The sequence below is a fragment of the Piliocolobus tephrosceles genome, chromosome X, assembly GCF_002776525.5.
Source record: "Piliocolobus tephrosceles isolate RC106 chromosome X, ASM277652v3, whole genome shotgun sequence".
Lineage (NCBI taxonomy): Eukaryota > Metazoa > Chordata > Mammalia > Primates > Cercopithecidae > Piliocolobus > Piliocolobus tephrosceles.
In genome coordinates, this window is record NC_045455.1 from 90875172 (window position 1) to 90901428 (window position 26257).

At 38.5% G+C, this 26257-nt stretch overlaps 1 protein-coding gene across 2 annotated transcripts in view; it reads right to left on the reverse strand.

Moving 5' to 3' along the window:
• RNF17 (ring finger protein 17) overlaps positions 1–26257 on the reverse strand; it is a 114586-nt gene that overhangs the window by 55984 nt on the left and 32345 nt on the right. For both annotated transcript variants that reach the window (XM_026454202.2, XM_026454201.1), the window contains exons 11-15: positions 23127–23285; positions 19841–20030; positions 18890–19055; positions 15810–16000; positions 13668–13809 (exon numbers count right to left, since the gene is read on the reverse strand). In XM_026454202.2, coding sequence (XP_026309987.1) covers positions 13668–13809; positions 15810–16000; positions 18890–19055; positions 19841–20030; positions 23127–23285 — 848 coding nt within the window. The remainder of the gene's footprint in view (positions 1–13667; positions 13810–15809; positions 16001–18889; positions 19056–19840; positions 20031–23126; positions 23286–26257) is intronic.

Sequence of the window (26257 nt, forward strand, 5' to 3'; positions counted from 1 at the left end):
ATTGAAAAAATGAGAAAGTGTCTTAACCAACTTTATTAGATCAGATCTCTAGAAAGCAATCCAAAGTTTATAGTAACCAAGAAGCCTAATGGAGTAAAAGCAATTTTCTAAACGGCAGGAAAGTTTTGTGGTATTTTTACTCGCCCTCACCCTACCCTCTTCCCAGCATGACAATGGTCCTGGTCTTAAGCAGTGGCAATCTAGTTCTCAGTTCCCTCCCTTGAACCAGAGGGAACAGACCAGAACTTCTATGCAAATTACTTTGTATATGTATCCTAAGTCTGGGAGATACCTGCATGACTGATGCAAAGAGTTAGTTTTTGTTTCACGTAACTTGGAACACAAGCAGGAAGAATTATAGGGACCACTTGTAAAAGTGGCAAAGGGGAGTATAAGTGCAGCTGCTTGGAAGGGGAGTTTATGAGTAGAAACATACAATAGACCATCTAAGGCCAGGAAGAGAATCTGGGGTGAGAATCTTTACAAAATTAGGACATTCAAAAGCAGTCATATATATGGTAGAGTTTACAAAGCCACATGTCTGCCCTGACAAGATGCATGCCCAGAAAAGAAATGAAAAGACTTTAACTTTGACCTCAGGCTGACTCCTAGGCTCAGCCTATCTAAATGGCGAAGAAGTGCCCACCAAAGAGCTAGCCTGCAAAGTCTAGGAAAGAGGCACCTTCCTCTTTCTCTCTTTTTTGTTTCAACTCCTGACATTCAAGGAACTCTGTCAATCGTTAGCTGAACACAAGCCAAGGAAACAATGGACTTCAGTGATCACACATAACAAGGAACGGTCTTTGAAACAGTTTGGAAAAGTACCAAAACAAATTAACTACTACAGCTTTTAAAACAACTCTCTTGGCCGGGTGTGGTAGCTCACACCTGTAATCCCAGCACTTTGGGAGGCTGAGGTGGGTAGATCACGAGGTTAGGAGTTCAAGACCAGCCTGACCAACATGGTAAGACTCCGTCTTTAGTAAAAATACAAAAATTACCCTGGCGTGGTGGCAGGTGCCTATAATCCCAGTTACTTGGGAGGCTGAGGCAGGAGAATTGCTTGAACCTGGGAGGTGGAGGTTGCAGTGAGCTGAGATCATGCCACTGCACTCCAGAGTGGGCAACAGAGCCAGACTCCAATTTTGTTGTTTGTTTGTTTGTTTGTTTTAAAAAAAACAACTCTTTTAATCCCAAACAAGAGCTATGGGAGTTCATCACCACTATACCTGCCTTACAAGAAATTCTCTAAGTTCTTAAAGTTGAAATGAAAGGACATTAACATGAAAATATATGAAAGCATGAAACTAACTGTAAAGATACGACACAAAGTGTCAAGAATTCCTGACCTCACTGAAAACCAAAAGCAAGCAGTAATCCTGAAAGGGGACTGAACAGGGCTTGCAGGTACTGCCTGATATCAGAAGTTTCTGTGTCACTGCATCAGGGACCTCTGTCACTTCATTTTACATTCATGATCTTTTAGGTTTCATTTCATATTGATACAGGAGTTAAAAAGAAATTACTGAGGCTAGGTGCAGTGGCTGACGCCTAAAATCCCAGCACTTTGGGAGGCCAAGGGGGGTGGATCACCTGAGGTCAGAAGTTCAAGACCAGCCTGGCCAACATGGCGAAACCCCATCTCTACTAAAAATACAACATTAGTCAGGGGTGGTGGTGCACGCATGTAATCCCAGCTACTCGGGAGGCTGAGGCAGGAGAATTGCTTGAACCTGGGAGGTGAAGGTTGCAGTGAGCCAAGATCCTGCCACTGCACTTAGCCAGGGTGACACAGCAAGACTCCATCTCAAAAAACAAACAAACAAACAAAAAAAAAAGAAATTGCTTAGGCAGATAGTGAGAATACAGGAAGGAGTCCTCGGCAAGGTTTTCCTGTTTAGTGAAAAGCAGCCCCCAAATCATTTTCTAAGAATCAGCAGCCTGTAAAATTGAGCTGCAGACACAGATACAAGCAGTTGTGCCAAACCTGTTCAAAATGGTGGCTCCATCCTCCCTTCTCTCCTTGTCAGCCACATGTACAGTAAGGAGCACACAAGATGGTGCCAGTCGAGTGGTAAGTCCATTTGCATTGTAAGATTAGGGAAGGGTGGCCAGTCTTTCTGGCATGCTATGTAAACATCAAACCTGACTGAACCAATCTGTGGGCCCTATGTAATCAGACATGACCTCCTTAAACCTGCCTATAAAATCCGGCACATCCACCGCCAGCCAGTCTTTCCCTTTCAGAAGCCCCTCTCTCTCTCACTAGAGACAGAGCTGTTCTTTCTTTTTCTTCTGCATATTAAACCTCCACTCCTAAACTCCTCATGTGTGTCCATGTCCTTAACTTTCTTGGCACGAGATGACAAGGAAGCTGCTTCAATATTTTCTGAAATATCTTTTAATAAAGAAGATGCAGATAGGTGCAACCAGAAAAAAAAAAAAAACGCAAATCAAAACTACTCAACTGTCTTAAATATGTTAAAAGGGCTAAGGGAAAACAAAGAACTAAAGAAATTTGGGGAAATGATATATGAATAAAATGAGAATATCAACAAGTGACACAAATTATAAAAAGGAAATGCTGGAGCTCAAAAGTATAATAACTAAGGAGAAAAAATTCAATAGAGGGGTTCAAAAGCAGCATTGAGTGGAAAGAAGAAAAATAATCAGTGAACTTGAAGACAGGAAAATGTACATATCAAGTCTGAGAAGCAGAAAGAAAAAAGAACGGAGAGAAGTGAACAAAGCCTCAGGGACTCAAGTGAACCAACACAGACATTACAGAAGTCACAGAAGGAAGAGAGAGGCAAAGAGGCAAAAAATTATTTTTTTAAATGGCATAAAATGTCCCCAATTTAAAGAAAGACATGAATCTACAAATCCAAGAAGTCTAATGTTAGGAGTTGATTTGTATCTTCCCTCGAAGATATGCTAGACAGCTATAAGCTCCAGTGTCTCAAATATGACCTTATTTGGATATAGAATCCTTATAATCATGTTAAAATGAGGTCATTAGGATGGGCCCCAATTCAATATGATTAATGTCTTTATACAAATGGCAAAATTTGGGTACAGAGACAAATATACAAGAAGAACTCCCTGTGAAGATGAAGGGAGAGATCAGGGTGATGCAGCAAAGGCCAAGGTGCACAAAAGATTGCCAGCAAACCACCAAAATCTAAAGCACAGAGATGAAATGGATTTTCCCTCACACCCCTCAGAAGAAATCAACTCTTCTGACAAACTGATCTCATACTTCTAGACTCCAAAACTGTTGACAATAAATTCTGTTGTTTAAGCTACCCAATTAATAGTAATTTCTTATAGCAGTTCCAGGGAACTAAGACACTATTAGACTCCAAATAGGATAAACCCAAAGAGTCAGACACCAAGACACATAATCAAACTCTAAAAAGGCAAAGCCAAAAAGAAAATCTGGAACGCAGCAAAAGAGATGCAACATGTCTTATACAAAGAGACTCAAGAAGATTATAAGTCAATCTCTCATATTAGAAATCTTGGAGGCCAGGCCAGGAGCGGTAGCTCATGATTGTAATCCCAGCACTTTGGGAGGCCGAGGTGGGTGATCACTTGAGGTCAGGAGCTTGAGATCAGCTTGGCTAACATAGCCAAACCCTATCTCTACCGAAAACACAAAAATTAACCAGGCATGGTGGCGGGCACCTCTAGTCCCAGCTACTCAGGAGGCTTACACAGGAGAATTGCTTGAACCTGGGAGGCAGAGGTTGCAGTGAGCCAAGATCACACCACTGTACTCTAGCCTGGGTGACAGAGCAAAACTCCACCTCCAAAAAAAAGAAAAAAAAAGGCCAGGTGCAGTGGCTTATGCCTATAATCTCAGCACTTTGGGAGGCCAAGGTAGGCAGATCATCTGAGGTTAGGAGTTCTAGACCAGCCTGGCTAACATGGTGAAACCCTGTCTATACTAAAAATATAAAAATTAGTCAGGCATGGTGGTGCGCACCTGTAATCCCAGCTCCTAGGGAGGCTGGGGCAGGAGAATCGATTGAACCTAGGAGGCAGAGACTGCAGTGAGCAGAGATTGTGCCAGTGCCTCCAGTCTGGGCAAGACGGCAAGACTCTGTCTCAAAAAAAAAAAAAAAAAAAAGACAAAAAGGAAATCTTGGAAGCCAGAAGGAAATGGGAAGAGGGAGAGATATATGATGTACTAAAGAAAAAAACAACCTGTCAACTGAAAATTATACATTAGGCAAAACTAGCCTTCAAAAGTATGAGAAAAATTAAGTCAGTCCCAGATAAACAAGGGTTGAGGGACTCTATTACCACTAGACCTGCCCTGTAAGAAATGCTAACGGAAGTCCTTCAGGTTGCAATGAGAGGATACTAGACAGTACCTCAAAGTCACATGAGGATATTAAGATCTCTGGTTAAGGTAAATACATTGGTAAATGGGAAAGCCAGTATTATTGCAATTTTGGTTTATAATTCTACTTTTTTAATTTTCTACAGGATTTAAAAGACAAATACATAAATTACAAATCTATGTTATTGAGCACACAGAGTATAGAGATTAATTTGTGACATCAAAAATACTGGAAAAACAGAGCTGCAGAGAAGTACAGTTTTTTGCGAAGTTAAAATTATGTTCATATTAACTCACATTGGATTGTTATAACTTTAGGATGTTATATGTAATCTCCATGTTAATGATAAAAAATAGTCTACAACATAAACACTAAAAGGAAACAAGAAGGGAAGCAAAACCTAATACTATAACATTTGCAATATCCATGTTCATTACAGCAGACAATCCAAATGTCCACTGACAAATGAAGGGATTTTTAAAATGCAGTATATACATAAAAAAAGTATTATGCAGCCTTAAAATAGGAAATTCTATCAATGCTTACAACATGGATGAATCTTTAGGACATTATTATAAGTAAAATAAGCCAGTCACAGAAAAACAAATGCTGCCTGAGTCCACTTATACAAGGTATCTAACAGTAAAATTCATAAAAATGCAGAAGTAATATTGTGCTGGCCAGAGGTTGGAAGCAGGAAGAAATGTGGTGTTGTTCAATGAGTATAGTTTTAGTTTGCAAGATGGAAATGCTCTAGGAATCTATTGCATGGTAATATGAATATGGTTAACACTACTGAAGTTACACTAAAAAACGGTTACAATAATAAATTTTATGTTTTTTTAACAAAATTACAAACAGGATTTTAAAAAATACATCATACTAAAAAGAAAAAAGCAACTAAACACAAAAGAGGGCTCTAATGGAGGAGAGAAGGAATAAAAGAGTGAGAAGATACAGAAAACTGCAAATGGCAGAAGTCTTTCCTCATCAATAATTACTTTAAATGTAAATTGATTAAACTCTCCAATTAAAAGACAAAGATTTGCTGGGCACGGTGGCTCAAGCCTGTAATCCCAGCACTTTGGGAGGCCGAGACGGGCGGATCACTAGGTCAGGAGATTGAGACCATCTTGGCTAACCCGGTAAAACCCCGTCTCTACTAAAAAATACAAAAAACTAGCCTGGTGAGGTGGCAGGCGCCTGTAGTCCCAGCTACTCAGGGGGCTGAGGCAGGAGAATGGCGTAAACCCGGGAGGCGGAGCTTGCTGTGAGCTGAGATCTGGCCACTGCACTCCAGCATGGGCGACAGAGAGACACTCTCTCTCTCAAAAAAAAGACAAAGATTGGCAGAATGAATTAAAAAAAAAAACACATGATCCAACTATATGCTGTTCACGAGAGACACACTTTATACCTTATGCCATACACAGGTTGAAAGTCAAATGATGGAAGAAAATACTCCATGCAAATAGTAATCAAGAGAGATCTGAGATGGCTTTACTGGTACCAGGCAAAACAGACTTTAAATAAAAAATTCTTACAAGAGAGAAAGGACATTATAAATTGATAAAAAGGCCAATTCACCAGTAAGATATAACATTTATAAGCAATTATGCAGTACACATCAAAGACCCAAATATATGAAGCAAACACTGACAGAACTGAAGGAAAAAATAGTTCAATAGTAATAATAGAAGACTTTAATATTCCACTTTCAACATTGGATAAAACATCCAGACAGAGTATCAATAAGGAAACAGAAGACTTGAACAACACTGTAAACCAACAGATCCTAACAGACATACACAAAACACTCTAGCCAACAGTAAAATATACTTTTTTTTTCATACAAGGCCACTTAGAACATTCTCAGAATAGACCATATGTTAGGCCACAAAAAAGTCTTAATAAATTTCAAAAAATTGAAATCATAAAATGTATTTGTCTTTATGACAATGAAACGAAACTGGAAATCAAAAACAAAAAACTGCAAAATTCAAACATGTAGAAACTAAACACCACAAACTACCAACAGGTCTAAGAAGAAATGCTTCAAGACAAATGAAAATGAAAACACAACATACCAAACTCATGAGATGCAATAAAACAGTGCTAACAGGGAAACTTATAGCTACACACACAATTTTAAAATACTGCAAATTAGGAACCTAACTATACACCATAAGACAATGGAAAAAGAGAAAATTACCCAAAGGTAGCAGAGGAAATAATAAAGATTAGAGCAAAAGTAAATAAGACAGGATAAAGAAACAGAACATCAATAAAGCCAAAAGTCAATTATTTGAAAAGATCAGCAAAATTGACAAATCTGTAGCTAGAATAACTAGAAAAGAGAAGTCTCAAGTTAATAAAATGAGAAATAAAAGTGGAGACAGTACTATCAATTTTAAGAAAAAATTTTTTTTTTTTTTTTTTAGATGAAGTCTTGCTGTCACCCAGGCTGGAGTGCAGTGGCACGATCTCATCTCACTGCAACTTCCACCTCCCAGGTTCAAGTGATTCTCCTGCCTCGGCCTCCCAAGTAGCTCAGACTACAGGCGCCTACTACCACACCTGACTAATTTTTGTATTTTTAGTAGAGACAGGGTTTCGACATGTTGACCAGGCTGGTCTCAAACTACTGACCTCAAGTGATCCACCCAGCTTGGCCTTCAGAAGTACTGGGATTACAGGTGTGAGCCACCACGCCCAGCCAAGAAGTAAAAAAATTATGAGAGATTATTGTAAACAATTGTATGCCAACAAACTGGATAACCTACATGAAATGGACAAACTCCTAGAAACACACAACCTTCCAAGACTGACTCATGAATTAGAAAATCCGAGTAGACTTATAACTAGTAAAGAGGTTCAAACAGGATTCAAAAACTTCCTACACATGAAAAGCCCTGGACCAGATAAGTTTCACTGCTGAACTCTACCAAACATTTACGGAAGAATTAACACCATTCCATCTCAAATTCTTCCAAAAAACTAAAAGATGGAGGAATACTAACTCTAAGAGGCTGCATTACCCTGATAACAAAGCCATATGAAGACACTATAAGAAAATTACAGATCAACATCCCTTGTCAATATGGATGCAAATATCCTCAACAAAATACTAATAAACCAAATTCAGCATATTAAGAGATTTTGTTTTCTTCTCACTTGGTCTTCGGGTCTCTCTCTGGAGAGTTGCCATGAACTCTAGCCCTGCCCTGACAAGGTTCTAGAGGAGGTGGTCACTGATGTTTACAGTAAATCAAAAGAGGATACTTCTTTACCTTGGTGAATGGGCCAATGCCTTGTTGCCTGACCTGTGACCAAGTGTACGTCTCACAAGAAACCTGTTTATACTAGCGGATGCCCTCATGGTTCTTGTCTGATCTGTGTCCGGTTTATTCCTACCAAGATAGCCACTCTCTAAGAGAGCACTAACTGGAAGAAAAGTTAGGTATGTGTATGTCAGTGAGGTAAGTAAGACACAGAGGCAGCAAAACAAAACACATGAAACAAAAGAAGCATTTTGCTAATCACAGGTAAGAGTGATTCTATAGAATTCTGCCTTTATTAAGGTCCACAGGCATTATCTCTTAAGGCTTTCCAGCAGGGGTTGTGAATTGGCTAATTTAAAGAAAGTATGTATAAAGGGGGGAAATTATTTGTATGACTGGTGTTGACTCTGGTTTTATTGTGGTAAGCAGCTGTGGGGTATGTTGGGTCAGTGAGATGTAGAATAAGTGACCCACACTGCAAACAGCCACATGGGGAGAGAAAGTTTTAAGTAAGCCAAAGGTGAGGTGGTATGACTCGGTTTCAAACAACTTATGTTAGGCCTAAAAATGGATGCCAAGGCAACAACGATGTTAAACAAATTTGTGATAAAAAGATTATACATCTTTATCTAGTGGAATTTATTTCTAAAACACAAGGATAATGACATATGAAAATCAATGCAGCAGGCACAGTGGCCCATGCCTATACTCCTAGCACTTTGGGAGGCTGAGGTAAAAGGATCACTTCAGCTCAGGAGTTTGAGACCAGCCTGTGTAACATAGTGAGATCTCAAAACTACAAAACAAAAAAATTTTACAAATTAGCCTGGTGTGGTGGTGGGCGCCTTTGGTCTCAGCAACTCAGAGGGCTGAGGCGGGAGGACTGCTTCAGTCCAGGAGGCAAAGGTTGCTGTGAGCTGAGATCATACCACAGCATTCCAGCCTGGGCAACTGAGGGAGACGCTGTCTCAAAACAAACAAACAAGAAAATAAAACAAAATCCCAAATCAACGTAATATACCACATTGACAGGATGGAGGAAAGACCGAAACATGATCATCTCAATTGTTGCAAAAAAGAATTTGAAAAATTGAACACCCTTTCATGATAAAAACATTCAATAAACAAGAGACAGAAGGAAACTTACTTCACAGAGTAAAGGTCATTTGGGAAAAACCCACAGATAATATCAAACTCAATGGTCAAAGACAAATGCTTTTCCCCTAAGACAGGAATAAAACGAGGAAGCCTGCTTTTTCATCTTGTATTCAATGATATTGGAAATCTTAGCCAGAGGCATTAGGTTAAGAAAAAGACAAAAGGCATCCTGAAACGAAAAAGCATAAATATCTGTTCATGGATGACATGATCTTCTATGTAAGAAACCTCCCCCAAATTACACACATACACACACACACACACACACACACACACACACACACACCCCGTTAGGGCTATCAAATTAATTCTGCAGTTGCCAGACACAAAATTCACATGTAAAAATCAGTTGTTTTAATACATCAGCAAATGAGCAAATTGAAGAGGAAATTTAAAAAGCAATTCCATTTACAATAGCATCTAAAAGAAGAATTAGGAATAAACTTGACCAAAGGGGCCAAAAATTGATACGCTGAAAGCCACACAAAACTGTTGAAAGATATTAAATAAAATCTAAATAAATGAAAAAAATCCAGTGTTCATGGATAAGAAGAGTTAAAACTGTTAAGATGTCAGTGCTATCTGAAATGATTTACAATTCAATGTAATTCCTATTAAAATCCCAATGACATTTCTCTGTTCATAGATGACACGACCTTATATATGAGAAAATGACCCCAAATTACATACACACACACCCTCTCTCACTTGTTAGAACAAATTAATTCAGCAAAGCTGCTGGACACAGAATTCACATGTAAAAATCAGTTGTGTTTCAATACATTAGCAAATGATAACATCATACTCAATATCATACTGTATTTCTTGGAGAAACAGAAAAACCCATCCTAAAAGTCACATGGAATCTTAAGAGACACTGAGTAACCAAAACAATCTTGAAAAAGAACAAAGTTGGAAGACTCACACGTTGTGATTTCAGAAGTTACAACACAACTACAGTAATCAAAACAGTGTGGTACTGACATAAGGACAGATACACAGTCACATGGAATAAAATAGAAAGTTCAGAAATAAATTCTCACTTTCAACAAGGGTGCCAAGACCATTCAATGGCAAAAGGAAAGTTCTTTCAACAAATAGTGCTGGGAAAACTGGATATCCAATTCAAAATAATAAAGCTGGGCCCTTACCTTATACTTTGTACAAAAGTTAACTCAAAATAAATCAAAGATCTAAACCTATAAAACTCTTAGAAGCAAGTACAGGGAAGAAACACGATGTCAGATTTGGTAATGATATCTTGGATATGACACCAAAAACACAAGCAACAAAAGAAATAACAATTAAATTTGTCTTCATAAAATTAGAAACTTGTGGAACAAAGGACACTATCAAGAAAGTGAAAAGACAACCCACAAAATGGGAGAAAATACGGCCAGTCTCGGAACACGGGTGTGAACTGCACAGTTCCAGTGATGTGTGAATTGTTTCCACCTCTGCCAGCCCTGAGACAGCATGAGCAACTCCTGCTGTTCCTCAGTCTATTCAACACGAAGACTATGGGCATGAAGACTTGTGTAATGATCCACATTCGGTTAAAGAATAGTAAATCTATTTTCTCTTTATGATTTTTAATAACTCTTTCCTCTAGCTTACTTTAAGAATACAGTATCAAATACATATACAAAATATATGTTAGCTGTTTATATATTATTAAGGTTTCTAATCAATAGTAGGCTATTAGTAAAGTTTTGTGGAAATCAACAGTTATATGCAGACTGAGTGTTGAGACTCATGCCTGTGATCTCAGCATTTTGGGAGGCTGAGGCAGGAGGACTGTTTGAGACCAGGAGTTCAAAACCAACCTGGACAACATGGCAAGACCCTGTCTCTATGAAAAAAAATATATATATATTTCGAGGTGTGGTGCATGCCTGTAGTCCTAGCTACTTCGGAGGCTGAGACAGGAGACCACTTCAGCCCAGGAGTTACAGGCTGTAGTTAGCTATGATCTTGCCACTGCACTCCATCCTAAGCAACAGTGCTGGACCTTGTCTCAAGAAAGGAAAAAAAAAAAAGTTGACTGCACAGGTGTTGGTATCCACCATCACCACTTGTTCAAGGATCAACTGCATTTGTAAGTCATATATCTCATAAGAATTTAGTATCTAGAATATATAAAACTCCTACAATCCAGCAACAAAATAAACAACCCAATTAAAAAAATGGACAAAGGGTTGTGCATGGTGAATCATGCTTGTAATCCCGGCACTTTGGGAGGCCAAGGTGGGAAGCTCACTCTGGCCCAGGAGTTCAAGGCCAGCCTGGGTTACCTAGCGAGACCCTGTGTCTACAAAATAATAATTAGCCAGGTGTGGTGGTGTGTGCCTGTAGTACTAGCAATATGGGAGGCTGAGGCTAGAGGATCCCTTGAGCCTAGGAGACTGGGGCTGCAGTGAGCTTACGATCATGCCACTGCATTCTAGCCTGGGCGACAGAGTGAAGCCCTGTGTTTAAAAAATAAAAAAACAAGAAGTTTTAAAAATTAAAAAAAAAATGGATAAATGACTAGAATGGCTATTTCTTCAAAGATACACAAATGGCCAACAAATAAGGACATGTAAAGATGTTCAGTATCGCCGGCCATTAGGGAAATGCAGATCAAAATCACAAAGTGACACCACTTGACACTTATTAAGAATGCTATTATTCAAAAGAAGACATTGATGCAACCAACAAACATACGAAAAAAAGCTCATCATCACTGGTCACTAGAGAAATGCAAATCAAAAGCACGATGAGATACTATCTCACACCAGTTAGAATGGCGATCATTAAAAAGTCAGGAAACAACAGATGCTGGAGAGGATGTGGAGAAACAGGAACACTTTTATACTGTTGGTCGGAGTGTAAATTAGTTCAATCAGTGTGGCAATTCCTCAAGGATCTAGAATCAGAAATCCATTTGACCCAGCAATCCCAATACTGGGTATATACCCAAAGGATTAGAAATCATTCTACTATAAAGACACATACACATGTATGTTTATTGCAGCACTATTCACAATAGCAAAGACGTGGAACCAACCCAAATGTCCATCAATGATAGACTGGATAAAGAAAATACGGCACATATACACCATGGAATACCATGCAGACTATAAAAGGTAAGTCACGTTCTTTGCAGGGACATTCTCAGCAAACTAACACAGGAACAGAAAACCAAACACCACATGTTCTGTCATAAGTGTGAGTTAAACAATGAGAACACCTGGACACAGGGAGAGGAACATCACACACCGGGGCCTGTTGGGGGGTAGAGACAAGGGGAGGGATAGCATTAGAAGAAATACCTAATGTAGATGACGGGGATGGGTGCAGCAAACCACCATGGCACATGTATACCTATGTAACAAACCTGCATGTTCTGCACACGTATCCCAGACCTTAAAGTATACCAATAATAAAAAAAGAAAAAAAACAAGTGTTCATGAGGGTATGGAGAAATTGGAACCTTGTGGATTGCTGGTAAGAATGTAAAACTGCAGCTGCTGTGGAAAATAGTTTGGCAGTTCCCCAAAAAGTTAAACATAAAATTACCATATAATCCAGCAAACATTCCTAGATATTATACATACCAGAGGAACTGAAAGCAGACACCCAAATGGATACTTTTATGCCAGTGTCCATAGCAGCATTATTCACATAGGCCAAAAAGTGGAAACAATCCAAATGGCCATCAATACATCAATGGATAAACAAAATGTAGTATATCCATACATGGAATATTATGCAGCCATATAAATGAATGAAATTCTGATACATCCTACATAATAGGAACCTTGAAAACATTAAGTTGAAGTGAAAGAAAGCCAGATCCAAAAGGAAACATTGTATATGATTTCACTTAGGAGGTACCTAGAATAGGCAATTTCAGAGAGACAGAAAGTAGAACAGTTCATCAGGAACTAGGGGAGAAGAAATGGTACGTGATTGTTTCATAGGTACAGGGCTTTTGTTTGAGATAAATAAAAAGCTCTGGAAATGGATGCACAACATTTCATGTCCTTAATGGCACTGGAATCGTATACTGACTGAACAATTATTAAAAACTATGAAATTATATTAGGTATATTTTACCATAAAAGACACTGTAAAAAGTCAACAAAAGAAATACATGCAAACCCTAACCTAGAAAAGCCGATTCCACAACTCATCTGAGGAGCCACTATAGTGTGATGCCGTGCTTGAGATGACAGATTCTGAACCTGCACAGCCTAGGTCAATCCTGGCTCTACCCTTTCAGAGCTGTATAACCTTCACACAGTTGCAAGATGCTTCATTTCTGTGGTTAGGGTCTCCATATTCACATGGAGACAACAGTGTCTTTCTCACAGGACTGTGCAAAGATTAATTAGTTAATTCACTTAAAGTCTTAAGGGCCTTATGATGAGTGAAATCATACAAAGCACCCAGAAATCAGTAAGGATGAACTATTGTTGTTACTATCTAAACGTATCAGTCACACACACAAAGTTCAATACGAAATGCCTTTAATCTGTGTCTATTTTGTGTTCAAATTCAGAAAACACCTGATAATAATCAGCAAATTTTCAGATGTACAGGTTAGAAAAACTTTATCATTATATTTCTGCTTGCTAACTCTACATGCTTTCCTAGTCTCCAGATTTCAGAAGGTAGCAAGAAACATTTATACATTAATTATCCTTCACTGTTCTTTCAATTTATGATAATCATGTGAACTTGTTTGAAGTTGCAACTACTAAGAAATTTAAATGTACAGAAGGTTAACAGTGGTATGTTTGCTCTAACTAAAATTGACAGCAGACAATCATTCTTGTTATACATGTCTAATTGAAATTTAAAAACTTCATTTAAAAACACATTATATACTTACCAACTGAAGATAGAAATCTCCAGGACTATTTATATGACAAACCGTTACTGAAACATCTGTCATTTCTTTAGGCAAAATAGGTGGATGATAGTGTAAAGTAGTATTTTTTTCAAAGTGACTTCTTAGTGATTGTGACTTAAACCTAATTAAAAGCATAATGAAAAGCGTAAGCAGGGTCTCACCCTGTCACCCAGCCTGGAGTGCAGTGGTGCGATCATGGCTCACCACAGCCTCTACCGCCCTGGGCTCAAGCAATCCTCCCACCTCAGCCTCCCAAGTAGCTGGAACCACAGGCGCATGCCACCACACCTGGCTAATTTTTGTAGGGACAGGGTCTCCCCTACATTGCCCAGGTTGACCATGAACTCCTGGGCTCAGGCGATCTTACTGCCTTGGCCTCCCGAAGTGCTGGGATACAGGTGTAACCCACCATACCTGGCCAAGCCATTTTCTTAGTCTCTCTTCTCTCAGTGACTTGATCTAAAGGAAGGAGTTGCACATGTACTGACTTATTTACCAAAAGCATTCATCTTCTAATATTTCTCGGTATTGTCTTCAATTATCAAACCAGGTTAAAAAGGTATCAAATCTCAAAACTTTAGAGCTGGGCTTTCACATCATACTTAGATTCAAAGCTGCTTCTGTTCTTTGTGTTACATTGATATCTGTGGTCTGTGGTAGCAATTGGTGATGTCAGCTGAAGGGTCTCTGTAGCCCCTTCCAGCTCCAAGACTACTTTTATTTTTCTAGAATGGAACCTGCTTGGGTTCCATTCCCAATCATCCAGGGTAAAAATTAGAATCTTTGACTACCTCTATGGTTACTTAAGTCATCAGAAATGATGGACAGGCAGGGCACTGTGGCTCACGCCTGTAATCCCAGCACTTTGGAAGGCCAAGGTGGGCAGGAGTTCAAGACCAGCCTGGCTATCACGGTGAAACCCAGTCTCTGCTAAAAACACAAAAATTAGCCAGGAGTGGTGGTGTGTGCCTGTAATTCCAGTTACTTGGAAGGCTGAGGTATGAGAATCACCTGAACCTGGGAGGCAGAGGTTTCAGTGACCTGAGGCTGTGCTACTACACTCCAGCCTGGGTGACTCTGTCTCAAACAAACAAACAAAAAGCAATGACAGACAAATTAAACATCTTGGCCGGGCGCGGTGGCTCAAGCCTGTAATCCCAGCACTTTGGGAGGCCGAGACGGGCGGATCACGAGGTCAGGAGATCGAGACCATCCTGGCTAACACGGTGAAACCCCGTCTCTACTAAAAATACAAAAACTAGCCGGGCGAGGTGGCGGGCGCCTGTAGTCCCAGCTACTCGGGAGGCTGAGGCAGGAGAATGGCGTAAACCCGGGAGGCGGAGCTTGCAGTGAGCTGAGATCGGGCCACTGCACTCCAGTCCCGGCGACAGAGCAAGACTCTGCCTCAAAAAAAAAAAAAAAAATTAAACATCTATTCTAGATTCATACATTAAATATAGGGTAGTGATCATGAACTCATTCCAAAGGCTAGAAAATTTAGGAAAATTTAGGAAAAGTTAAGCTATAATTCTCGAAACCCTCATACTTATAAAGTTATCAAGAGTTCAAAAGATGTTATTTACACATACTTTATATTTTGAGCTACCTTAATTTCTCTAATTTTTCTAATTTTCTTTTTTCTTTACAGACAGGGTCTCACTCTGTCACCCACCCTGGAGTACAGTGACAAGAGCACAGCTCAAACTCCTGGGCTCAAGCAAACCTCCCACCTCAGCTCCTGACCTGAGAAGCTGGACTACAGGTGCATGCCACCATGCCTGGTTAATTTCTTTTTGTATTTCTTTGTAGAGATGAGGTCTAGCTATGTTGCCCAGGCTGGTCTCAAACTCATGACCCCAAGGAATCCTCCCTCCTTGGCCTCCCACAGTGCTAGAATTACAGTTATGAGCCGCCCTGTCCAGCCTATTTTCTTAAATCCAATTATCTGAATCCAGTTTTCACAGACAACAACTGTACTTAGAAAACTCTAAACACAGTATTTTTAACTTCTTCAGGTACGTTAAGGTTTACTTTAGAGACATGGTTTTTAAAGGCAAAGTCTGCTACTCTTATTTATAGCTATAATCTCAAAGAATATTTAAGTTTTAATAAGTTACTTACTTTGCTAGTTCCATAAAAACTAGTGCATCTCTAAGAGACACAGGCATATCACTGCTTATTTTATTTGGTGGTGGTTTTTGCAGATCTACAATAAGCACACCATCTTCTTCTCTAAAAACTTTCATTGAAACAGCCTTGTTATTAACCATTTTCAAAAATTCCACTTTAGCTTCCTCTTCCCAGCCTTCATTCTGGGCAAAAAAGTAAAATTCCACAGTAATTAGTAATTATAAGTATCTCTAATGTTACAATGTTCTGGATTTAGGTTTGTACCAACCACAGACGCAACTGTGAGCAAACTGAACCAACCACAGACATTAAGAAACAGCCAGGGAAGGCCGGGTGTGGTGGCTCACGCCTGTAATCCCGGTACTTTGCAAGGCCAAGGTGGGCAGGAGTTCAAGACCAGCCTGGCCAAGACGGTGAAACCCTGTCTCTACAAAAAATACAAAAATTAGCCGGGCGTGGTGGCGGATGCCTTTAATCCCAGCTATTCGGCAGGCTGAGGCAGGGGATTGCTTGAACCCGAGAGGCAGAGGTTGCAGTAAGCCCAGATCGTGCCACTGCACTCCAGTCTGGGTGACAGAACAAGACCCCATGTCAAAAAAAGAAAAAAAGAAAAGAAAGAAAAAAACAGCCAGGGCCACAAACTTAGGGGAAGTCTTTATGAATGTACAATGTGCATATACCTTCACTTTATAAATATATTCTCGAGGTTTTACTTCAGAATTCAGTTTTACTTTTGAATAGTTATATGAAGGTTATAAAGAAAGATCTCAAAATGAAAGAAATAAGTATTCAATTTTCCACTTAGATGAAAATTCAAAAGGTAATTTTGAAAATACAGGTATGGCTAAAAAAAATTAAAAATTTAATCATCATCAGTTAATCTAGTTTCCATTACCAGCAATGCATAAGATTTATGCTACTTAAGTTATTTAAAAAAAAAAAAATCCACTCACTGGGCAAAAAATTTTTCTTTTGAGACACGGTCTTACTCTGTCACCCAGACCAGTACACAGTGGCATAATCTCAGCTCATGCAATCTCTGCCTCCCAAGCTCAAGCGATCCTTCCACATCAGCCTCCATGGTGTATCACCATGCCTGGCTAATTTTTGTATTTTTGGTAGACAGGGTCTCGCCATGTTGCCCAGGCTGGTCTCAAACTCCTGAACCCAAGCAATCCTCCCACTTCAGCCTCCTAAAGTGCTGGAATTACAGCCTTGGGCCACCACACCCAGCCAAAAAAGGTTTTATGTTGATCTTTGAACATTTAAGTACCATATCGAAAGTAAATTTCATGATCAAAACCAGAAATTCCTTAAAAACAAAAAAAAGAGAATAGCTTTCTGAAGTTTTTATGATTATAAATGTAAAATCCACTTAGTGTAAAAAATGCAAGAAGTTAAAAAAGAGAAAATTAAAAACAAAACACCATTTTAAAGAAAACACCAGTGCTATTACTTCTGTGTTTCCTTTTTTAATTAACTTATTTTTTTTTTTTTTATTATACTTTAAGTTCTAGGGTACATGTGCATAACGTGCAGGTTACATATGTATACATGTGCCATGTTGGTGTGCTGCACCCATCAACTCGTCAGCACCCATCAATTCATCATTTATATCAGGTATAACTCCCCAATGCAATCCCTCCCCCCTCCCCCCTCCCCATGATAGGCCCCAGTGTGTGATGTTCCCCTTCCCGAGTCCAAGTGAGCTCATTGTTCAGTTCCCACCTATGAGTGAGAACATGCGGTGTTTGGTTTTCTCTTCTTGTGATAGTTTGCTAAGAATGATGGTTTCCAGCTGCATCCATGTCCCTACAAAGGACGCAAACTCATCCTTTTTTATGGCTGCATAGTATTCCATGCTGTATATGTGCCATATTTTCTTAATCCAGTCTGTCACTGATGGACATTTGGGTTGATTCCAAGTCTTTGCTATTGTGAATAGTGCCGCAATAAACATACGTGTGCATGTGTCTTTGTAGTAGCATAATTTATAATCCTTTGGGTATATACCCAGTAGTGGGATGGCTGGGTCATATGGTACATCTAGTTCTAGGTCCTTGAGGAATCGCCATACTGTTTTCCATAATGGTTGAACTAGTTTACAATCCCACCAACAGTGTAAAAGTGTTCCTATTTCTCCACATCCTCTCCAACACCTATTGTTTCCTGATTTTTTAATGATTGCCATTCTAACTGGTGTGAGATGGTATCTCATTGTGGTTTTGATTTGCATTTCTCTGATGGCCAGTGATGATGAGCATTTTTTCATGTGTCTGTTGGCTGTATGAATGTCTTCTTTTGAGAAATGTCTGTTCATATCCTTTCCCCACTTTTGGATGGGGTTGTTTGTTTTTTTCTTGTATATTTGTTTGAGTTCTTTGTAGATTCTGGAAATGAGCCCTTTGTCAGATGAGTAGATTGCAAAAATTTTCTCCCATTCTGTAGGTTGCCTGTTCACTCTGATGGTAGTTTCTTTTGCTGTGCAGAAGCTCTTTAGTTTAATGAGATCTATTTCAAATATGTGTTGAATGCCTTCTATGTGGCAGGTGATCTGCTAAATGCTGGGAACACAACGATGAGCAAAGACAGACTCCTGCTCGCATAGACCTTGTAAGAATAGAACTGCTTAACATGTATTGTTACAATTTCTGTCTCTTAAGAGTTTACAATCTTGCTGGAGAACAGATTTTCATAAATAATACAAAACACAGAATGCAATATGGCCATTAAATAGAGTAATAAAGGACAATGGAAATAAGAAAATACTGTAGAGAAACACACACCACACCATAAACTTATTTCTCTGGATAGTTGACTCCAAAATTACTGGTTTGCTTGGATTCTTAACCAATCATTATGTTAATATATGCTTATTCAACTCAATTTCCCATTAAAAATATTTTCAATTGTGGAAACTGAAGTTCCTTTCCTACTAGAAATAATAGTTTAACATGCACTATGTATTTACCAAGATTAGTGGTTCCCTGAGGCTATACTTAGCAATCTAATTGGCAACACATAGCTACAACTGTAATAGCCTCTGAAGGAAAAAATAAAGTCTCACTTACCGAATTCTGTGGAACAATGTCTTTCAATGAGCATGGCTGTGCTAACGGCTGGATGTCTTTTAGCAGCCCTTCAATATATGGTTCAGATTTCCTTAGAATCAGACACAAATCATTTAGTGCAATATGTTGTTTAGCAGAGTCCGGTCTCACATGGGTATCAACAACTCTAGGAGAAATTCAAGTAATATTTATTGAAAGTAAAGTTTCAAACTTAAATTTGTTTTCCCCCACTGAAGGTATGCATTTCTAAGTATAATTTTTCTTAAGTTACACTTTTTAGAAAGTTACATTCCAAATTCATATTCTTACTATATATATTTAGTTTAGCTTCTATAAGCAGAGACACTGTTTTCCTCCACAGAATGAAATCTCAGCTACATTTGTACTTTCATATGTTCATTCAATCTGAGCTTAAAGGAGATAATGACACTTCCCCCATATAAATCTATTTATTTATAAAGCTATAACCACTAAGCGATCATGCTGTGGTTAATACTGGTCCTTACTACAGAAACATAGCAGTTTCTATTATTTTCCTAGAAGACAGAGATAACCATTTAAAATACTGACAGTGAGTTAGACAGCATGACACTTCAAAAAACATTAATGAAATTACAGAAGTCTGATTAAAAATTTAACTCAATCATCTGTAGCTAACTGTAACATTTTCTTTAAAAGAATTAGTTTGTGTATTATTCCCTGCTTTGAAGTGACATAAGAAGAGTACTTAAGTTTGGAGTTCCTTTTCTAAGCTCTCCATCTAGTAATACTGGTAAATGATAAAATTTTACTTATCAAGACAACTGTAGAGCAAAATAATAAAACGTGTGTCTTGGAAGTTAAGAATGGCAAAGTACTCCTCTCTACCTCTAATTTCCTTTATTCTTTAACTCCACCTTCCTCCAAAATGTTTCTAAGCAGGCCAAGAATACATATTATAAAATATCATACCCTGTGACAATCAGGACTTCAGAATTTCCAAAATCTACCATGAATATTTGTATTAGTGCAACTTCATGGACAAATAATCTGGTTGGGCTACAAGGTTTTCTGGTATTTTTACCCTCTATTGGAATTAATTCTGTGATAGTTCCTCGACACCACATTGCATTTTTAATACTGTTGACAAATATTCTTGCACCTAAATGAGGGAAACAAATCATTATCAACATTTATCAAGAAAGACATTTAGTAAGTTTACAGACACGTTAGTTCTACCACGAAAAAGTCTTAATTTATTTATTTCCTGATGATATACCACTGTGTTCAAGTGCTATGAGGATATAATACAGCATATTATGATAGTTTCTGTTATACAGAAACAAGCTAAATAGGGAGCTAAACATCCAAATACTAAGTTAGCAGTCACTTAATGAGGACCTGCTTCATGAGCAATAAGAACAAAGATGAATGAGACTGTCTTGCCATCAAGAAGCTCAAGAAAGGAAGAGAGACAGGCAAATTACCACAATTACACTGTACTTACAAGCAAGACCATCTGTCCTTGTGCATGTACACAAGTACACTTAGTGACAAACACATACTGAAGTTTGTAACGAGAGAAGAAACAATTATCTTAACTCTTTGTAAAGGAGAGTGAGAGTAAAACAATGAAAGGCAGCCTGTGAAATGCCAAAATTAATTAGTACCCAGTGGTGTTCAGAGAAGAGGGAAGATGAATTAAGGACTCAGCAGTAGAGGAAGACCTTTGTAGGGACCAGTTGGATTACAAATTAATAACCAGGAAAAAAGATCAAACAAACAAAAAAAGGCCCACAGGTGAATGCTTACTATGAGCTCAGAAATGTTCTGTGTTTTGTCTGAATTCACTTACTCCCCACAACAGCCCTAAGAAGGTACTGTTTCCATCATATAGGTGAGGAAACTGAGGAAGAAAAACTAATTTAGCCCAACTCACATGGCTACTTAGAAGTAGCAGCAGGAGAACTCAGGTAGTCTTACAGCCCACTTAAACTACATATTTTGGAAATGAATCTGGTAAACTCTGAGCACTGATTATATACAGAGAGATGCTGTGTAATCTCCTCTGTATACTCTAATAACAACAGGAACAGTTGAGAAGCACATTATAGGCAGCCTTTTAAGTTTTACCAAAACGTTTGGTCTTCAGTTTGTCAGTGACCCTTCTCTTATTTTGCTACACTACTGTACCAACATTCTTAGTTTTAAAATATAGTAAATCCCCACTTAATGTCATTGATACATTCTTAGAAACTGTGATTTTAAGCAAAATGGCATAACAAAACCAATCTTACCACACTGGCTTATTAATATAAACAAGAGTTAAGTTTCCACATGTATATCTGGTCACAAAAATATCCTCAAACTTATAAAGACCCCAAACACTTCTAATATTAAATACTGAAACAAGTGTGAGCTACACGTACATTTAAGAAAGATGAACAAGTAAGATATTTACTCAATTTTTGGTGCATCAGTGAGTGATGGCAGTCACAGTGGTAGTGGGTTAACTCAAAGAATTACAGCTTGCAAAGTGAGAATTGTGAGGAGTACCTCCTGGCGCCACAGTTTCAAAACAATCATAAATACGGTGGATTCACAGAGCGCTTTTGTACTGCATCATTTATTGTCATGCATTTGTATAGTTATCAAATACTTTATGAATTTTATGATAATATATATGCATTTATTCATTCTCCAACTCGCTTATTCTAGAGTCGAGGGTGGCTAAAGCCTATCCAGGCAGTTCAGGGCACCAGGTAGGAACCGATTCTGGTCAGAACACCATTCCATCGCAGGGTAAACACACACACACTCTCTCTCTCTCTCCCAGTCCTGCCCTCCACCCCCCACCCGCCACTCAGACTGGAACAATGTAGACACATCAATCAACCTCACGTGCGCATCTTTAGGATGTGCAAAGCAACCAGAGTACCTGAAAAAACCCACACGGACACGGGGAGAATGTGCAAACTCAACACAGACATCTGCCCAAACCAGGAATTGATTTTTTTCTCATCAAAATTATAATGAGATAATGTTATGTGAAGACCTGCTGTATATATTCTATAAAACTATTCTTTCTTTCAACGGATAAAAGTCTGCTGAAGCCATTTATTGTTCTTCATAATGAAGTACAGAGGCAGGAAAAGGGAACAAGAGGATACTCTCCTTTCCTAAATCAACAATTCACATTTCCTTCCTTATCACTAATTTCTCAAAATATAAATCAGTGTTTTAATCAGCTATATTTACCTTGCCAACATAATTATCATTAACAACTTAAAGCACAGCTTTTTGGCTTTCTTAGAACATTTTCTGAAAATAAGCTGAGTTATTTTTGGCATGTATTACATTTTGGACATATTATCTGCAACCACAAAAATTCAGTACTATACTTTCCTCCACTTACATACTAACAAACTAATATTCCTAGCTCACATGGCATAAAATAAATGTTATTTTCTAAGTTTTAGAATTACTATTCATTTTTGTCAAAGTATTCGATGATCCTACTCTTTTGATATCCTGAAAGGCTATACAGATGAGCTGAGAGTTAATCATACTTTTAAACAACTTATCAATCAAGACTAGACAGATAAAACACTTTCTACATTAGTTATATATAGGTATTGACTGCTATTTACATAATGAGAAAAATACTCTATTAATACAAACGAATCATAGCTTCATCATATAATAAGGTACAATCAAATTCAGTCAACAATGTTATAAGAAAAATACTCGTAACAAAAGCCTGAAGCATGGCAAATTCACATGCCCTCACAATTAAAAGACTGACTGAATTTACAATTACCCTCTGTAGGGCACTGGGAATGGGTGCCACAGGCCTCCTGAATCTCAGGTGCTCAATGCTAGCCCCAACACTCACAATGGCCAGCAAGAGACTGGAGTTACACAAGAAGAAGAATCATCTTAGAGGCACAGTTCTTCATGGAGACAAGGGGACAGGCTACATAATCTGTTACAGGTTTTGTAGTTTTAAAAGCAATTCGCCCTACTATGTAATGGAGTTTCTGTACATATTTCACTCTAAAAATAAGCCAACATTCCATCTTAATCCTTAGCTAATTTGCCTAAATAACTTATGTTAAATAATCCTAAAACATTTATGCTTACTAACAAATGAACTTAGAGTAAAAATCTATATTATAACAAGTCTTATGTGGGTTGGCCAAGTTATTATAATATTTAAATAAATTTGATATTTTAACTTGGACTCATATTTCTTTACCTAGTTCCAAAATGTCTGAAGGATCAAGGTGTGAACTCCTATTGCAAAATTCATTCACCTTCTTCTCCAGTACTTTTGCGTCTTTGATTTGTGAATACTTCCGAATGTAGAAATGGCAAGGATCTATTACGTGGCTTACAAAAACTAGCTCTGCAGAACCTGGATAAAAAGGTTTAAACCACGTTAATAAACCATGAGTTAGAAAATAATTCACAAAAGCTGAACAACTGCTAACAGCCTCTAAAAGAGTGTCTTATGGCATTGTGAACTCTGGGAGCACTGCGCGTAGGCCCCAGGAAGTAGTCCAAGCACTAAATGATTGATAAAACAAATGGATCACCTTCAACAATGAATTCTTTAGTAACCTGAACTACAAATACTTCATATTACTTGCAAAATATGCTAAATCAGTGGAATCACAGCCCATGTAATAGTTAAGATTCTGAAGTCTGCGTATATGCTGTAACTCTACTGTATCACCAAAGTTCAGTTTATTTATGAACATATTTGGAACTCAGAACCCCTACTGATAATGATTAGGCTTCCAGGATAGCCTATAAAAGCCACTTCCATCTATACCCTACCTACAGAACCAACACAGCTCAGAGCCACTCTGACTCCCAAGTCTTATAAATCAGATGTGAAAAAACGTTTAGGCAAAGCCGCAGCACTAAGCAGCATTTAGGGGAATGTATGTGGTTTTCGGTGGGGCGAGTAGAGGTAAAGACAGTCAGAAAATTTTCTTAAGTCAAGTGTCTTCACTAATATGAGAAGATCGCCAAAGTATAATGTAAAGGAAGGAATGCAAAAAACAAAACAGCGGTATGCTGCGTTTTGTGTATAAAAAAGAACCCCCGCTATACACATAGAGAGAGAGAGGGAGAGAGAAGGTTGGAAAAATAATTTGTGTGCGTTTATTTGTAAACGCATAAGTAAAATCTGGAAGAGATGGAGACACTGAATAGAATGGGAGTAGGATGGGGGGAAGTTTCACATAATATTTTAATATGTATTTAATTTCTGAATGAGATAAATGTTTACATGGCAAAACTGTTTAAAAAACAAAGACTAGGAGGAGTAGAAATGAATATAGCCAAGTATAGATAGATGACAGAAACTGAACAAATGCATCATTTTAACTATCCAATAGAAAATATAAAGAATAATGCCCATATTTAGGGTGGGGTAAAAAGACAAATACATACAACTGGGGTGATACCTGAGAGAAGTACAAATTTTGGAAATATTCCTGGCTGGGCACGAAGGCTCACGCTTATAATCCCAGCACTTTGGAAGGCCAAGGAGGAAGGATCGTTTGAGGACAGGAGTTTGAGACCAGCCTAGCCGACATGGTGAAACTCCATCTCTACTAAAAATGCAAAAATTAGCTGAGCGTGGTGGTGCATGGCTATAATCCCAGCTACTCCGGAGGCTGAGGCACGAGAATCGTTTGAGCCAGAGGAGGTTGCAGTGAGCCAAGATCATGCATTCCAGCCTGGGAAACAGAGTAAGACTCTGTCTCAAAAAATATTTTTTTTTGGGGGGGGAAATATTTCTGCCAGAGTAAAAACATTCATTTATTCATTCATTCATTTGAGACGAGGTCTCACTCTGTTACCCAGGCTGGAGTGCAGTGGTGTGATCTCAGCTCACTGCAACCTCCAGCTCCCAGGCTCAAGTGATCCTCCTACCTCAGCCTCCTGAATAGCTGAGACCACAGCTGCGCACCACCACACCCACTTATGTTTTTGTATTTCTTTGTAGAGACAGGGTTCACCATGTTGCTCAGGCTGGTTTCGAACTCCTGAGCTCAAATCATCCACCCACCTCGGCCTCCCAAAGTGCTGGGATTACAGGTGTGAGCCATGGTGTCTGGCCCCAGAATTAAAACTTTTAACATTAGAAAGTAATATGTTTTAGTTATCAGTGAAATTCACTTTACTTACTATCTCACACGAGGTAAGAGTTACAACACATACAGTAAACTTCACTACATCAAGCTCAGACAGTTGTTACAATACCTGCTTTTGATCCAAAAGGAACAGATGAGGTTTTCTGAAGAGGCTTTTCTGGATATCTAGGTGTCTCCCCAAGGTCATCGGTGCTGCATGCTTCACCAAAATAAGAAATAAAGACAACTTGTACTAACTATGTTAATGTTAACAATGACACGCTAGTTTTTAAAAAGCTGTACTGAAACTGGCAAAATACTGGAATGGCAACACCCCTTGTATCAGTGAATAAAGTTATTACAGGTATCTTAAGTAATTGAGACATCAATGATAATACAGTGGAAAGAAGCGTGTTTTTAAAAATGTAATTCTGGAGAGTCAACCAATAAAATAGACAACAAGTAGGGGAAAACAAAAGCTGATCTTGAAAAATGGTCTTAAAGGAGACTATCAGTATAAAACTACATAGTAGAGTATCTCACTCCATGTTAATGGAAAGAATACTGACATGGGAAATGTAATTAAATACAACTGTGATATATTTAAATGTTATAAAATAGACATTATAATCATGATAGCTTATATTAAAGCTCACAACAAAGATTGAAGAGAAGATGTTCTTAATTCAAAGAAAGTAATAACACTATGTCCACAAATCACATCTCTCTCTAAATTTATTTATATCTTTTATACAAGACTTATATGTGAGGACACTAAAAATTCTCAAAATACCCTAATTAAACCAGATATTAATTTATACCTCAGAGGTTAGCTATATTACTGCATTAAAAATAAAAATTATCCTAACTCTGGAAAATGTGAGGGGAGGGGGATGGAATGAACAGGTTTTAACTCGTTAGGAATACGATTATAACAGGCCGGGCGCAGTGGCTCAAGCCTGTAATCCCAGCACTTTGGGAGGCCGAGACGGGCGGATCATGAGGTCAGGAAATCGAGACCATCCTGGCTAACACAGTGAAACACCGTCTCTACTAAAAAAAAAATACAAAAAAACTAGCCGGGAGAGGTGGCGGGCGTCTGTAGTCCCAGCTACTTGGGAGGCTGAGGCAGGAGAATGGTGTAAACCCAGGAGGCGGAGCTTGCAGTGAGCCGAGATCCGGCTACTGCACTCCAGCCTGGGCGACAGAGCGAGACTCTATTTCAAAAAAAAAAAAAAAA